The 16,682-nt window shown below is 46.6% G+C and overlaps 1 protein-coding gene across 4 annotated transcripts in view; it reads right to left on the bottom strand.

Annotated features, from left to right (window-relative positions):
* The window catches only part of MYOM3 (myomesin 3), an 87,060-nt gene that overhangs the window by 49,337 nt on the left and 21,041 nt on the right, over positions 1 to 16,682 (bottom strand). For 2 of the 4 annotated variants that reach the window (XM_053268604.1, XM_053268605.1), the window contains exons 4-12: positions 15,757 to 15,916; positions 12,440 to 12,597; positions 10,545 to 10,640; positions 9,258 to 9,346; positions 7,665 to 7,709; positions 4,764 to 4,904; positions 2,380 to 2,541; positions 960 to 1,101; positions 192 to 391 (exon numbers count right to left, since the gene is read on the bottom strand). In XM_053268604.1, the coding sequence (XP_053124579.1) occupies positions 192 to 391; positions 960 to 1,101; positions 2,380 to 2,541; positions 4,764 to 4,904; positions 7,665 to 7,709; positions 9,258 to 9,346; positions 10,545 to 10,640; positions 12,440 to 12,597; positions 15,757 to 15,916 (1,193 nt within the window). Of the gene's footprint in view, positions 1 to 191; positions 392 to 959; positions 1,102 to 2,379; positions 2,542 to 4,763; positions 4,905 to 7,664; positions 7,710 to 9,257; positions 9,347 to 10,544; positions 10,641 to 12,439; positions 12,598 to 14,676; positions 14,863 to 15,756; positions 15,917 to 16,682 lie in introns of those variants that run through there. The other 2 variants (XM_053268607.1, XM_053268606.1) reach the window with 2 other exon arrangements.

The raw sequence follows: 16,682 nt of genomic DNA, 5'->3' as shown, positions 1-16,682 counted from the left end.
CGTGAAAATGGACCCCGTGTGTTGTGAATACTGCAATGGGCTTATTGATGGCTTGCAATTGTCTTGGAACTTCCTTAAAGTTTTAGATAGGTGAGATAATGAGAGAGAGAAAGAGGGAGGGAGAGAGGGAGAGAGAGGAAGGAAGGAAGGAAGGAAGGAAGGAAGGAAGGAAGGAAGGAAGGAAGACGTACTTATCAATCTTTTGTTTTCATTGGGGTCTATCATAGTCACTGGGTCACTGGCCTTCGATGGGTTACTGATGCCTGCACGGTTGATAGCTTTTACTCGGAACTGGTATGTCTTTCCTTCCGTGAGGCCCAAAATTGGGGTTCTGCAGGTTTTCACAGGCCTGTCATTGCATGGCTGCCACTCATCTGTGCCCACCTCACATCTAAAACAAACAAACAAACAAACAAACAAACAAACAAACAAACAAACAAACAAACAAAGGAACATAGGAAGCTGCCTTATACCGAGTCTGACCCTTGGTCTAGCTAGCTCAGTATTATCTACACTGACTGGTGGTGACTCTCCAAGGTTTTAGGCAGGAGTCTCTCCCAGCCTGGAGATACCAGGGAGTGCCCCAGGGACCTTCTGCATGCAAGGAGATACTCTACCACTGAGTTACAGCCCCACCCCCTAAGGGGAATATCTTACTGCAGACATCGTGCTCACACATAGTCACCCATCCAAATACAGAACAGGGTGGACCCTGCTTAGAAAAGGGGGCAATTCATGCTCACTACCACAAGACCAGCACTCTTCCCTGAATGTTGTTAGACAACAACACCCATCACCCACAGCCACAAAGGTCCTTTGGCCATTGTGGCTTGAGATGATGGGCACTGTAGTCCAACAAAATCTGAGGTCCAGGTTTGGCAGCCCCTGCGATACAGTTTTGGAGCAAAATGATCTGGAGAGGAAGAGAAGAAGGGTTGAGTGACGTCTTGAGTACAAACCTTTCAATATAGTAGCCAAGGACTGGACTTCCACCATTATCACTGGGGGTTACCCAGGAAAGGACGAGGCTGTCTTTGTTCACATCATGGCACTGCACGCTGAGGGGCGAACCAGGAGCTCCAGGGGTTTCAGCTGCAGCATCTAGAAGCAACATGAAGCGACACTGAGAATGTTTAATCACCATCGGGGTGATCCAGGGATGGGTTGGCTCTGAGCATATAGAAGTTGGCTAACCTCCTCCGGTCCATCTCTCCTGCCAGGGGGTGCCACAGGAGGCTCCTCTCTCTCCTGCACTGCCTGCAGGCTGGCCATTCATCAGGAAGAGCTGCACAGCAATGTGGCTCACAATTTATTTTGGCCGGCGGAGATGGGAGTTGTCGTTCAGCAACATCTGGAGAGCCATACGTTGCTTTCCCCTGCATACATTGCTTTCCCATATGCAAACCTGCCTCCTTTGACCCTCAGCCCCTGGGCCAGCCAGTGCCATTCATTCATTCATTCATTCATTCATTCATTCATAAACTTAATTCCATTGCAAAGCCAGGCTGGCATTCTCAATGGCTGCTCACAGCCGTGGAAGCTCTTCTCCCCACAGGGCCACAAATGTACAAGGCGCCCTTTGAACATTTCTGCATAGGAATCATTTTTCTGTGTTTTTGTGTTCTCACTGAACTGGGGTCATGCTTCAAAGACAACCACATGGGTAAGGGCGGATTGTGTAGGTCCAACTATGGAATCGGGATTTGACACCTCACACCAGGAAAGGGGTTCCAGTTCAAGGGGGGAAATATCACCTGATCCATTGCCAGCTACTACCCATTGAAGAGTGACTCTCCAACTTAGGAACATAGGAAGCTGCTTTATACTGAGTCAGACTCTTGGTCCATCTAGCTCAGTATCGACCTACACTGACTGGCAACGGCTCTCCCAGATTACAGGCAGAGGTCTCTCCCAGCCCTGCCTGGAGATGCTGTCGGGAAATGAACCTGGGACCGGCTGCATTCTAGCATGCAGATATTCTTCCACTAAGCTCTAGCCCCATCCCTTAAGAGGAATATCTTACAGTGCTCACATGTGGTCTCCCATCCAAATGCAAATCAAGGTGAACCCTGCTTAGCAAAGGGCAGACTCCATGCTTGCTACCACAAGATCAGCTCTCCTCTTCTCTCCAGTAATCTTTAAAGGCTCCTAAATACTTGTGCTGGAAATGACGTAAAGTGTTCTATGTCATCTGTCTTTTGGTGGGTTTCTATAAGGTAGGATGAGGGTGTTTTAATCATGGAAATGGGTGTTATTATGGTAGCATATTATTATCCACACTATGCCTTTGGGATGGGTTGCAAATCCATCCATCCATCCATCCATCCATCCATCCATCCTGCTATCACCAAAGAAATAACAGGAAAGGATTGTACCCACCCCTAACAAATACATAGGCTCTTTGTTCATTGTATCCATCCAGGTTCGGGATGCGGACACTGTAGAATCCTTCGTCCTCTTTGTAAGCACAGGACACTGTCAGAGAAGCTTCCCGGTCCCCACATTTTATTTGCCGACGGTCCGAATCTTTCAGCAATTCACCTGGAGCACAAGACAAAGATAGCCACTTAAGGCTTGTGGCTTCCCACGTGGGCAACATTTCAGAATCAGAATTTGAAATTATGTTCAGGTTTTGCTTTCAAAATCCAACTTGGAGAGATACTTAAAAAACAAGAACACCACTTAATCTTCTTGGTGAATAAACTTTAGTATCTCCCCCCGCCCCACCCCTAAGAATCCCCAGTTTTGGCCTATATTGGGAAAAGTGATGGAAACTGAAATCAGGAGAGTATAAATTCAAATGTTGGCAAGCAAATCCAAAGCAGGAGAACGCATTTAAAATGGAGTTTGTTGTTACCAAGACAATGGGAGACCAAAGAAGAGTTGTAGCAGTTGAGGCAAAAGAGATAAGCTGGCCTGCATCAAATTTTCTGCCAACAGGATAGAGAGGAAGGGTTGTATTTTTAGCTTATGAGATCATCCAACATTCCATGTGTGTGTGTTTCCATCCATGTGCCTGTGTGTGTGTGTGTGCCCACCCCCATCAACTCCGCAATATCTGGACCAATATGAATCAAATCAGGTACAGTTGTAGGGACACATGCAGTGTTCCCTCTAACAGGGATTCCCAGATGTTGTTGACCACAACTCCGGATCCCCAGCTGCAATGGCTTTTGCTTGGGGATTATGGGAGTTGTAGTCAACAACATCTGGGAATCCCTGTTAGAGGGAACACTGGATACGTGGGGACACCTCATCCACCCTGATTCAAGATGGCAGATGCATAAACGTTTGAGGCACAAGTGGCCTAACTTATGGACCATCTAGCCAATTTGAACCAAATTTGGTACAGTTGTAGTGAGTTACACATAGGGACACCTCAGTGGCATAGTTTGTAGTTATGTCATCCACCCTGATCCAAGATGGCAGACACATGAATATTTTAGGTGCAAGAGAGCTAACTTGTAAACCGCCTAACCAATTTGAATCAAATTTGTTACAGTTGTAGTGAGTGACATCCAGGAACACCTCAACAGCATGGTTTGTGATGATGTCACCTACTCAGAGGTGCACCTAGGTAATTTTGGAGCCTGGACCGAAAGGCTTTTGGAGGGCCCCCTCACTCACACAAACAGCATTTTAAATACATTTTTTTTAACATGACCAGGACAGACTATAAAGGATTTGGAGGCCCCCAGGAGGTGTGGAGGCTGTGGTAAGAGCACCTCTGCATCTACTCCAATTCAAGATGGTGGACGTGAGAACATTATTTGAGGTGCAAATGGCCTAACTTGTGGACCATCTAACCAATGTGAACCAAATTTGGTACAGTTGTAAGGACACTTAGGGACCCCTCAAACACATAGTTTGTGATGGTGTCATCCATCCCAATTCAAGATGGCAGATGCATGGACGTTTGAGGTGCAAGTGGGCTAACTTGTGAACTGCCTAACCAATCTGGACCAAATTTAGTCTGGTTGTAGGGCTCGTGAAAGGAAAATAGGCAGATTAGTTCTTACTAGAACAACTTGTAATATTGTAAAGGGAGAAGCAACAAAATTTTGTCATGGATTAAATACAGGAGGCAAGGGAGAGTCAAAGAGAAAACTGAGGCTGCGTGCTTGATCTACAGGCTGGATGGTAACACTAGCCCGCTTCAGACATTAAATAAAAGACACCGGATGCAAGTATGGTAGAACAGCTAAAATGAGCTGAAAGTCCTGACCTGTTCCCATCATCAAGCCCCTCACAGGTGCTGCTCACAGATAACATCTTCTTCAATCATGAAAACACTCTTCAGATGAATGCTGGTGTATCTGTGAGTGATGCCTGAGAGTGGGTGAGTAATTTGGCTTTTCGGAAACAATTGTTTTTTAGGAAACTTGGCTTTTAGCTGTATTCTCCTGTTGCAGGAGGGTTGCGCAAACTATTTATGTTTTCAAAACGATCCTGCCAATCCAAAGCATTTTACTGCTGAACAGTATATAATCTGGAAAGTGCTCAGGTTAAATGTGGTTTAACTACAGCAGTTTGACCAGGATTGCCCAGGAAATCTGTGTTCTCACATTTAGCTATGTTGGGGTGGGCAATCTTGGTTAACTCTTTAACTAGGATTGTCATGTTTGTGAGAATGCAGCCACAGTTGGGCAGCAACAGTTATTCGACAGACATAACAACAATGTGTATCCCGAGGATCAAATGCTCCTTGTCTCTGAAACTTAATAAATGGTGGTCATTGTTGATCTTTTGTGATGACTACAAACCGTCTCTAAACCAGCGGATGTCTCGTTGGTGTTCTTGCAAGTCTGAAGTAAAAGTGCAGAAGAGTGTGAAAGGTTCCTTCTCTCTGGAGAAGACGGGCTTCAAAGTGAAGGCAAAGTCCGCCTCCAAGTCTCTGAGGGACCCTGAGGAACAAGATGAAGTTGAGTAAGAACATAGACAGAAATGTGCCTTGTCAAAGCAGACCCAAAGGTTCATCTTCTTTAGCATTCTGTCACTACCAGCTCTTGGGGGAAGCTCACAAAACAGCATATTGTGGAGGCAATGATTTCCTGCTTGTTCCCAGCTTCTAGTAGTCTACTGCTTGTTTTTCTTTGGAACAGTAGTCCTATTCACATGTTAGGGTCATTCATTCACACAACCGTTAGTCCCAGGACTGGGGAGGGTGGGAGGGAAGGCAGAATCGGTCCTACCTTCCCCCCACATGACTGTAGTATTCATTCAGCTGCGCTGCTCACGGGCCCACACAATCCATACGGCCGATCCAGAAATCCCATAATGCACCGCGAGAGAAGTGCTGTGCTTTGTGGGATTTCCCCGCTGCTGGGCACTCTTGCCACCCGGCTCTATGGCAGTCGGTTGCAGAGGCAGTCTGAGCATTCACACAACTGGAGAGTGGGCTTGTGCCCTTCGACCTCACTATTAGCCCGAGTACAAAACCCAGGCTATCCTGATGCATGTATCCTCTACATGCACTTATTTTGTTCCATACCAGTACAATCTGCCCACTGGTACAGTTATTCATATGTTGTGTTTAACGCATCTACAATAGGGCCTATTCTATCTGTATCCTGCATTCGACGGGGCTTAGATGCAGGTTCACTTTTACACAGCAACACAGGAAGCTGCCATATACTGGGGCTATTCGTACGATCACAAAAATCAGGCTAGGAAAATCCTAGCCCGATTTTTGTGATCGTAAGAACCACCAGGCTTGCAGCCAAGCCCGGTGGTTCTGGAGTGGCTAACCCGCTTCTGTAGCCAACCCCTTAGCCCGGGTTTGTGGAGCAAGCGCTCCACAAACCCAGGCTACTTGTGAGCAGACCCCCGGCCAGGAGGCTTAAAAGCAGCCTCCCGGCTCGGGGGTCTCCTCAGTATGCCCTGAGTGCTCGCGCAGGGCATACTGGGGCTTCTGGGGGCCACACGGCCCCGATCTCCCCAGCCCCCGCTGGCTCCGTCTCGGAGCTGGCCATCGTGTGGGCGGTCGATCCGGCCGTCCAGGGCTCCCTGCCTACTCGTGAGCGGGGAGAGCGGGCTTAGCCTCACTATTAGCCCGGGTACATAGTGAAAGCCTTCAGCTTCCTTGTGGTGAGGCTACCTTGTGTAGCAGAAATCATTTTACTTACATAAATATGTCCCTGAGGGTTGCACAGCCTTCAGGAACATATTTCTGCCAGCAAATATATTTGCAATGAAGGGAAAGATGTGAAATTGCTCCCACTTCTCCCTCCGCACCCACTCGGCTGCATGAGAAGCCTTCACCACAAGGGCACTGAAGACCTTTTGAAAGCATGCAACCCTTCTTCCTCCCATTAGTGAAGCACCCATCAGTGCTTCACAGAATGCCGGCCAATATGCTGTATATGCGTACAGATGTCTGTACACTGGCACAGTACATGTCTGTGTGTGAATGACCAAGTGTGTTCACTTTAAAAGAGCAGTTCCTGAAGGCTGTGCAACCCTCAGGGACATATTTATGTAAGTAAAATGGTTTCTGCTACACAAGGTAGCCTCACCACAAGGAAGCTGAAGGCTTCCACTCAACTACTGCTGCACAGGGGCAATATGTGTACAAAAACCCCTCAATTTCCCAGACCCTGGTTTTCTGTATTTCTGTATTAAGAGTGCAAGAGAACTCTTAACCTCAGCTAAAAGCCGGGGTCATTAAGGGGGTTAGGCGGGAGGGGAGTGGAGGGATCCACGAGTATCCCAGCACTTCTCACGAGCAGCCTAATCCTGCTTGGAGCAGCCCAGGCAGGGTTAGGCTGGTCATGAGAAAAGTCTCACAGTCTTTGTTTTATAGCTGTTTCCCTCACACACACATGGAAATCTTATGTGGAAAGGGTTATTCAGCAACCACTCCATTTTCTCCTTCTTCTTCCCCTCCCTTCTCCTCTCTGACTCCTTCCTCACATTCTCTACAGGATCCCCAATGGCACAAACTTCTCAATAACACAACGCAAAATATTATTAGATTGAATAAAACAATGTTGGTTCCCATTCGCCCTCGGGGGATTCTCATTGTCACTCATAACTCACATTTTGGGTCAGGATTCTATGAAAAACCCACACACCAGGAATAACATAATAATAATAATAATAATAATCTTTATTACGGTCATTGACCAGCACAAGTTGTAAAACAGTAATACTATACAGTAAATGCAATATAAGGAAAGTGTTGCAGTATTACGGAGATTAAAATTGATGTAGCATTAAGACTGAGGGGGAGGGAATCTAAAAATACAAAATTTTAAAACATGATATAAAACACAAACAGAATAGATAAAATGCATGTAAGCTAAAAAGGACTCAGCCAAACACTTTGTTTCAGTCAAAAAGCAGTATAAAATCAGAACAAATTTAAAAGAGGGGATAATCAGCATTCTATGGGGTCCTGCTCAGCACAGAGTCACTGAAAATGCTAGTAAAATACTAGTGAAATAGATTAAAATAAAAGGGCAGCTTATTCCTGCTTATTTAACAATTACAACTCCAAACACAGCTCAGCTCCCAACCTGGGAGGAGATATACAATTCAGGGGCTCTATAAAGTGTTAGCATTGAATTAGCTACTTTTAAGCTGGCAATACCTATCCCCACATGCCCAGCTACAACATAATAAAACAGAAAAACACACACACACTACCACAAGCATGTACTTACTTTTATAGATCTCTGAGTCAAATCCAGATTCCTTCCCATAGTACTCTGCAAAATACAAAAGGAGAATTGATGCGCTACCATATTTACCTGAATAGAAAACATCTCTGAATTTAAGATGATCCCCTTTTAAAATACAGGTTAAATACAGGTTATACCGTCAGTGGCACACCTGGGTCAAAAATCGGCCTGGACCTAGAGGGCTTCGGAGCCCCCCGCCAGCCGCGAGGCCCCCCCTTAATTTTTTTTACACTGCGCTCCGCTAACTCGGGTTTCCAGATCGTGTGCTGCCACGGCGTGGCTCCATGCCATGGCAACACACGAGGAGACTCCCGGGCTCGGGGGTCTCTTCAGGATGCCCCGTGCGCTCGTGCGGGGCATCCTGGAACTTACGGGGGCCACAAAGCCCTCAATCCCTGCAGCCCCCGCCGCCTCCATGCTTGGGATGGATAGGACCAGTTGCTCTCCCCCGGCTAAATCTTAGAGAACCACCGCTTAGAGAATCACTTAGAGAATCACCAAAGGTACCTCTTTGCTCAATTAGCAGGGTCTCACGCATACCTCGGCTCCCCGCCCACCTAACCCCCTTAACAAACCTGGCTTTTAGCGGAGTAAAGGGTGCTCTTGCATCTGAGCGTGGAATGATGGGGGTTGTGGTCCCAGATGCTTTTGGACTACAACCCCCATCATCCCCTACCACAATGGCCTTCAGCTATGGGGGAAGGGGATGATGGGTGTAATGGTCCCACAGCAACTGGGGAGCCAGGTTTGAGAGCCTCTGTAGTAAAGGGTTTCTTGGCTCCCAACGGACTCTGTCCACTTTGGCCCTTCCGACCTGGAAGGGCAATAAAGACTTCTGGTTAAGAGGGGACTTTGACAGGGCACAACAGAATCTGATTTCTGGCTCATGTATGGTGTCTGTTTATTGCTCAGCTTAGCTACAGCGTAGTGGACACACAGCAGGGAAGACAGTGGCCTGGTTCACTCAGTCATCCAAAGCTAGGTCTAATGTGAGTTGCCAACATGGGCATAGCTGTGTGAACCCATACCAAGGTGATTTATAGTCTGGGGTTCCCACTTTGGCATGGGTTCACACAATCATGCATATACTGGTAACTCACATTAAGGCTAGATTCAAATGATTGTGCAAATGAGGCCAGTGCTTTGCGTAACTGCAAGCATGCCATGAGTCGCAGAAGTAAACGTCAAGCCAGTTTCAGGCTCCAACAAGATTTTGAGATGCGGATCTCTCTCTCTCTCTCTCTCTCTCTCTCTCTCTCTCTCTCTCTCTCTCTCTCTCACACACACACACACACACACACACACACACACACACACACACACAACTCACAATGCACCCTGACCCTGTTGGCTAAATCTTAAATCACACAGCTTTGTTATTACAAGGCGTTACCAATTACCATAACAGCAGATTTGGCCCTTGGGGCCAAATTTCCACTTCCTGCTTTATTGCTGGAAACTTCATGTTCCTGTATGATTCTTCCCAGTTAGGAAGCCACAAGGTGGATTCCTTACACACCCATAAAACATATCATATCAGGAAGAACAGAAAAGGAAAGCAAGTCTCCGACTTACTTCTGACAAGCACCGTCGCAAAGGAGTAGGCCTCGCCATATGGATTTTTCACTACCACGCTGTATTCAGCAGAATCGTCCAAGGAACATCTGAAAAGTAAAGGTTGTTCCAAAGATGTGGCTTTGAGAAGGCTCAAAAAGGCCCCAGCTATACTTTTGTCCTGGTTAGGCAGCTTGGAGCCACCTATTGGTGCAGCAGGGAAATGACTTGCCTAGCGAGCAAGAGGTTGCTGGTTCAAATCCCCACTGGTATGTTTCCTAGACTATAGGAAACAGCTATATCATGCAGCAGCGATACAGGAAGATGCTGAAAGGCATCATCTGATACTGCATGGGAAGAGGCAATGGTCAACCCCTCCTGTATGCTACCAAAGGCAACCACAGGGTTCTGTGGGCGCCAGGAGTCGACAGCACACTTTACCTTTACTGTTTTGGTATACGATTGTGTTTGTGTGTGTGTTCAAAGTACAAACAGCACTGGTCATTTGTTTAAGGGAGTTAGTCTCTTCAAGGGAAAAGAAATCCACCTGGTTACTCCATCTGTATAAATTACATGTCTGTCCCACTGTTGTTAGGGGGTTTGAAAATTGCAGCGTGTACACCACAACACCCACCAGTATACCGTATTTACCTGAATAAAAGTTGACTCTGAATGTAAGATGACCCCCTTAAAAATGGAGGTTTGATACCTAATGGCGTGGTAGGGAAATGACTTGATTGACAAGCCAGAGGTTTGACTTATTTATCAACATGGCCACCAGCTCCCAGGAATTGCAGAAGTCGCAGTGAACACTCACACAATCAAAGGCTGAGGCAGGACAGAGAGTGGGGTGGCCCTGTCCTACCTCGGTTTAAGGCTGGGTACATAAGCGAGGCTACCCAGTTGAGCAGGCACAGGGTAGGAGAGGTTCCCGCCTCTGTACCCAGGTAAACCCTCTCCTATCCTCAAAAGGCTGGTCATGAGAATGACCTCAAATTGTGCACAGTGTATACAGGTTCAGATCTGTACACAGGTACAGTTATTCACATATTATGTTGAAAACAGTTTCCTATCTGCACCATGCATTTGAAGGACCTGTACCCAGCTTCGCTTTTAACATGAACACAGGTACAGTCATTTGCACAAACACATGTACCTGGGTACTGGCATCTGAACACAACATAATGTGTGAATACAGCCTAGGTGTTTTCTTAATGCCTCAGCTGTTGTAACGGTGAAACTTTCCATTTTCATATTAAAGATAGATCACAGTTCGACTCTTTGTTGTCTGTTAAGCAAGTGGGTTACCTGCGGATGTCCAAGGTGAGCATTCCAAACTCGTTCTTAATCTTATACTTCCCGGCTGGAGCAACACGAAGATCAATTGGAACTCCGTTTTTGTACCTGGTCAGGTGCAAATTAACAAACCTGATCTGTGGTGACCTCTTCAGCTATGAACACAATTGCAGCAAGAGCCTGTCCGGCTTGGACAGGCTAGATGCTGTCCATACACACCACACACACACACACACACACTGTTGCTGCTTTGGAGGAGCAGAGAGGACCCCGGAGTAGGGGTGCCAACACTCCATTGCACAAATAAGGGACAAGAGAGGGGGAGTTTACAGGAATAATCGGGAGCCTGAGTAGCAGTGCTGTATGTGATTTAGACACTTTTAACTTAAAGTAGTTGCAACTTAGATAGCAAGGCAAAACTAGGCAAAACCGGGCTAATGAAGCCACGCCAGTCTTGGCCATGCGTGAGAACCACTGGGAAAGCCTTTAACTCTAAGTGCAGCTGCCTGACTAATTGTTTATTGGGCCTGTGTGAAGCTTCAGCCAATGCGGAATACTCTGCACAGTCTCTCTTACGGAGGTGACCATTCCCACTGTGCAGTGCTGCACTGTGCCCAGTGCTGGGGGTTCCTTTAAGGCAGGCCTGCTCAACTTCGGCCCTCCTGCAGATGTTGGCCTACAGTTCCCATAATCCCTGGCTACTGGCTGCTGTGGCTGAGAATTATGGGAGTTGTAGTCCAAAAACAGCTGGGGGGGCCTAAGTTGAGCAGGCCTGCTTTAAGGGAAACTGAGACCTCTTGAGCCCCTGCACCATGTGGGAAGTTGTGCACAGAGTGCTGGGAAGTGTAGTCCTTCCTTGCACTTTCCTTCTAGAGCTCTTAGGAGAGGGCTCCGCCTTTCTTAAAGAGCTCTCCCAGCACCAAGAAAGTGTATTTACCCCAATACAAGAGGACTCTGAATGTAAGACGAGCCTCTTTTAGACAGAGGTTAAATACAGGTTATACCTTTATTTACCCGAAGGGAACAGAACTCTGAATTGAAGATGAGCCCCTGATTTCAGGCATGAAATATTTTTTGGGGGGGAAAACATCTGGTCTTGGATTCAGGAAAATACAGTATTGTGTACTGGAAAATAGCTCTCATATTGAAGATGTTTTGTCAAAGTGGACCTTGCTTGAAAAACAGTGGGTTTTTATCATGGTGAAATGTTCAGACATGTATCCATTCCACTCCCTCTCAATTACAGCTAGACATAGTACAGTCCAGCAAGAGCTTTAACACTTGATTCTTTTGATTCTGTAAACTGGCCTTGAGGTCCAGGGTTCTGCTGTGCAGCAGCTCCAAAAGAGTCAAGAGTTTCATCGCCGCTCAGTGGCGCATTTAGGCATGGACCACAGGGCGGAGGTCTGTGGCCTCCTGTCTCCTGCCCCCCTCCATGGTCTGGGGGGCATCCCCAGAGCCCCACTGCTCCGCCACTGCTGCCCACCCCTTGCCACGCACATCGCAGGATGCAATGCTCCATACTCCAACTGCGCATGCGTGCAGGCTGGGGCGGCCGGTCTGCGCAGGCTAAGGAAGTTCTCCTGTGCCTGGTGCCGCTGGGGTTTGTGCGGCCTGCTCCGCTCTGTTAAACCCCCCCCCCCATAGTGAAGAGGGGAAAATAGCAGTGGCGAGGGGGAAGTAGTGGCAGCATGGGGGGCAGGCAGCAGCGGTGGGGCAGTGGTGGGGCAGTGGTGGCAGCAGATCAGCTGTGGGGCTAGCCGGCCGCCAAAGAGGTATTTTTTAATAAAAAATTAAGAGGGCCCTTACAGCAGGGGATGGGGGCAGGCTCGCAGAGGAGGGACCTCCAAAGTCCTCTGGCCTCAGGTCTGGGTGCCCAAAATACCTGGGTGTCACTGCTCACTTACCAGGTCACCTCTGGTAGAGGGGAAGCGAGAATGGTGCATTCCAGTTTGACACTCATTCTTTCCCAGACTGCATGAGCTCGGAGTGGGATCCAGAACATGGGCGGACGGCAGGACAGCAGTTCCATGACCTCCTTTTCCAGTTGTGCCTTTGCGACAGCCTAGGACCAGGACCACAGACAGTTTCAAAAGTTTTTATCTTGCTAGGCTATTAATACATCTGCAGAGATAGAACAGGCCACTCTTCACACCCTTCTGTTTTTGGCCGCAAAAGAAGCAGGACAAGAGGCCACTGCAGACTTCTGCAGGAGGCTTTTCAGACAGCAAGTTTTTCCACGGCTTTACCACAAGGCTTTACCATAAGTTCGATACATAATGGATACTCTGACACAAAAAGAGGATATTTTTGCCCTGGACATAAATCGGGCTAGGTTCCAATATGGAGGGGAAAACCTGAATCGTGTGCGAAGTGCTCTCTGAAATATCACATACACTTCAGGGTAAATCTGGCCAATATGTGAATGCACACCCACCCTCCCAAAGTAAAGTTGCAGTAAAGTCACCGTCTGGAAAAGCTCCAGTTGAGTGGCTTTATGGCCTGTAAAGACAGCCCAAGATATATTCTCCTTAGGAGCTTAAAGCAAACCATGGCCCTGCCTCCCCCATGGCTCTTAGCTTCTGCCTCTGCTTTCTTCCCCTTCAGTGTGGGTAGGGTAATACAGCATGCCCACTGATTGCCCCTTAATCAATCATTTCCGGTTCCCCACGTGGGGGAGGGGCTTTAATTACTGTTTCCCTCTCACTTCTTTTTGTTGATGTTGTTGAAAAATAGCACAAGAAGCACCGAACAGGAAGCAATGAGAGGTAGAAGCCGCAATGAGGAAGCTTCTAATTAAAAGCACAGTACATAGGAAGCTGCCATATACTGAGTCAGACCATTGGTCCATCTAGCTCAGTATTGTCGACACAGACTGGCAGCGGCTTTTCCAAGGTTCCTGCAGGCAGGAATCTCTCTCAGCCCTATCTTGGAGATGCTGCCAGGGAGGGAACTTGGAACCTAGATGCTTTTCCCAGAGCGGCTCCATCCCCCCGATGGGAATATCTTACAGTGCTCACATGTGGTCTCCCATTCAAAGGCAACCAGGGCAGACCCTACTTAGCTACGGGGACAAGTCATGCTTGCTGCCACAAGACCAGCTCTTGTCCCTTCTCACTCTTAGGGACTAACTTACTTACATCCTGCCTGGCCACTTCTTCTTCTTCCTTCTTCCCTTTCTTCTCCCTTGCAAGCAACATGCAAGCTCCTCTCTCCCTGCACCATGTGTGCAGAGGTACATCCATGTGCATCCAGCTAGCTAGCTAGATTAGAGATTCTGTCTCTCCACTTTACTATCTAGAATGGAGTTCACCAATAAAGACTACTTATATTGATTTGAAACTATGAACTGGCTCCAAGTTTCTTTTATTCTCAGCATACATGCATGCCTAGGCAGACTCCACTGTGTTTTGCCTCTGTGCACTCTGCTGCAATAGAAGGGTATCTCTTACCAGAGAGAATTCCCAACACAATTAAGGGGCAGTCAATGGACATGCTGTACATTCCCTACCCACACTGAACGGGAAGCAACTTGAGGCATAAGCTGAGAGCCATGGGAGAAATGGACATGGTTTGCTTTCAATTCCTAAGGCAAATGTTCCTTGGGCTGCCTTTATGGGCCATAAATTCACTGGACTGCAGAGGTCTACAATGGCCTCCTGTCCTGCTTCTTTTGCAGCCGAAAACAGAAGGGTGTGGAGCCATTTAGATGTGCCTATTGCTGGTTGCAGCCACATCAAGGCAAAACCCTGTTTTCGTGAAATAGCAGTGAAGGGTCAAAGCTGTGATGAGGTGCGGAAGCAATGAAAGCAGGTCATGAATATTTTACCGGTACTGAAAGGGATACAGACCTCTGCATTTGATTGATTGATTGATTTCTATACCGCCCTTCCAAAAATGGCTCAGGGCAGTTTACACAGAAGAAGAATAAATAAATAAATAAGATGGATCCCTGTCCCCAAAGTGCTCACAATCTAAAAAGAAACCTAAGATAGACACCAGCAACAGTCACTGGAGGTACTGTGCTGGGGGTGGATAGGGCCCATTGATCCCAACAGAGCAGACTCGGTGGCCTTTCTGCTCCAGGAAGTGTGCAGAAGTTTCAGGTGTTGCATTGATGCACATTGCTCCTGGGAAGGAGTACCTGTCATGTATGCTGAGTCAGGCATCCATTCCTTCCTGAAGTTGCAGCCTTGGGGCCACGTCATGTGGTGCAAGGTACAACTCTGGACCAGCCCAAAGAAGCCTGATTAATGCGGGTAAAAGGTTGTGCTGGAATTCCATCATGTTCTCTCGACATTCCACAACTGGCTCATGTCTATTTGCTGAACTTTATACATAATTGGAGGGAAGGAAAAGCATATATACTCCACTGGTGTTGAGCTGTATTCAAAGCAACCCACTTAAGACATTTAGAGGGTGATTCCAAGGGTAACGGGATCAGGCATTTTACCACTTTTTAAATTACTTCAACCATAAGCAAATTTTAAAGTTGATACTGTATATACCCTCTGGTCAGAGAACTTCCATGAAGAGAACAGGACAGGCCATATTTTAATCAAACTCTTAAATATTATAGAAAGTGTCTGAAACGTGCAAAATAATGGAATCCATGGTAATGGAATCAGAATTTTTGGACATCATTTCTGATTCCATTTCTGATGTATTTTGTACATTTCAGATGGGCTATTTGAAAAATTTCTGAACATCCCATATGAAGAAAGAACTTGTCCCTGTGGCTCTCATGAAACTGAGGCAACTGAGCACATATTAAACTGCAAATTATATCAATGGAACTGGAGTATTTTTTATAACTCATTTGTTGTCATTTTTACCAGGGTGTTCGGAATTGTTTTATGTAACGTACTTGTTGGCAAACCAAAAACCAGACATCACGTTTGCAGTGTCTAATTTTGTGCTGCTCTTTGTAAAATAAGACGTAATCTATCTAACAAGGAGTCGAGTGTAAGGCAGCTTGTTGGACTGTATTGTGGATCATGAATTTATGTATTACAATTGGTTATAGACCAAATAGAATTTATTCATTCATTCTCATTTCAGACACTGATGCAAAAATATGGCCTTCTAGTAGGAGATGTTCCCTTGCCAGTGGGAATATAACGTATTAACTTGAAAAAATTGTTTATGGCTACAGTCATTGACAAAGTGGTAACATGCCTGATTCCGTTACCCTTGGCATAGCCCCAGAAATGTTTCTTCTCACCTTTCTCCGTAGGGCCTTCTTGTCAGCCCTCACACGCAGAAATCGACAGTGTTTAATAACCTCTTTCTCCAGCTTTTCCATTTCATTTCCAAACCAAACTCGCTTCTGTCCCCTTTTCTCGAGCTCCAGAATGGTAGCCTCCTGCCTCATCTTTGCTTCCCTGGGAACATAAGTGTAAAACATAGCACCCCATTTTTCAATCCAGGACTCAAGCAGTATCTTCACGAGCTAGCTTTATCCTGTTTTTTTGTTTTTTTTAAAATTCCTCTTTTAATGTCTTGTTGCTCCAGGATATTCTTGCATGTGCTGCTCTGTCAGACTGGATACACAAAAATATCCACATGTGTGCAAGACTTTCAGACCTCCAGCCTTTTAACTGAAGTGGAGGCTATTTAACTGTGGAGAAGGTGGCTGGTTCGAATCCCTGTGGGTACTATATCGAGCAGCAGCGATTCATTCATTCATTATTCATTCATTCATTTATTCGATTTCTATACCGCCCTTCCAAAAATGGCTCAGGGCAGTTTACACAGAGAAATAATAAATAAATAAGATGGATCCCTGTCCCCAAAGGGCTCACAATATAAAAGAAACATCAGATAGACACCAGCAACAGTCACTGGAGGTACTGTGCTGGGGGTATATAGGGCCAGTCACTCTCCCCCTGCTAAATAAAGAGAATCACCACGTTACAAGGTGCCTCCTTGCCAAGTTAAAAGGTGCCTCTTTGCCAAGATATAGGAAGATGCTGAAAGGCATCATCTCATACTGCACAGGAGGAAGCAATGGTAAACCCATCCTGTATTCTACCAAAAGAAAACTACAGGGCTCTGTGGTTGCCAAGAGTCGAAATCGACTTGACGACACACCTTACCTAGATGTAATGGCATCAGGCGGAAACTTTTCTTTGCAAGAAGGTATGAGAG

Source organism: Hemicordylus capensis, chromosome 7, assembly GCF_027244095.1.
Source record: "Hemicordylus capensis ecotype Gifberg chromosome 7, rHemCap1.1.pri, whole genome shotgun sequence".
Classification (NCBI taxonomy): Eukaryota; Metazoa; Chordata; class Lepidosauria; order Squamata; family Cordylidae; genus Hemicordylus; species Hemicordylus capensis.
The sequence above is the reverse complement of the archived record's forward strand: the minus strand, read 5'-3'. Positions and strand labels throughout refer to the sequence as shown.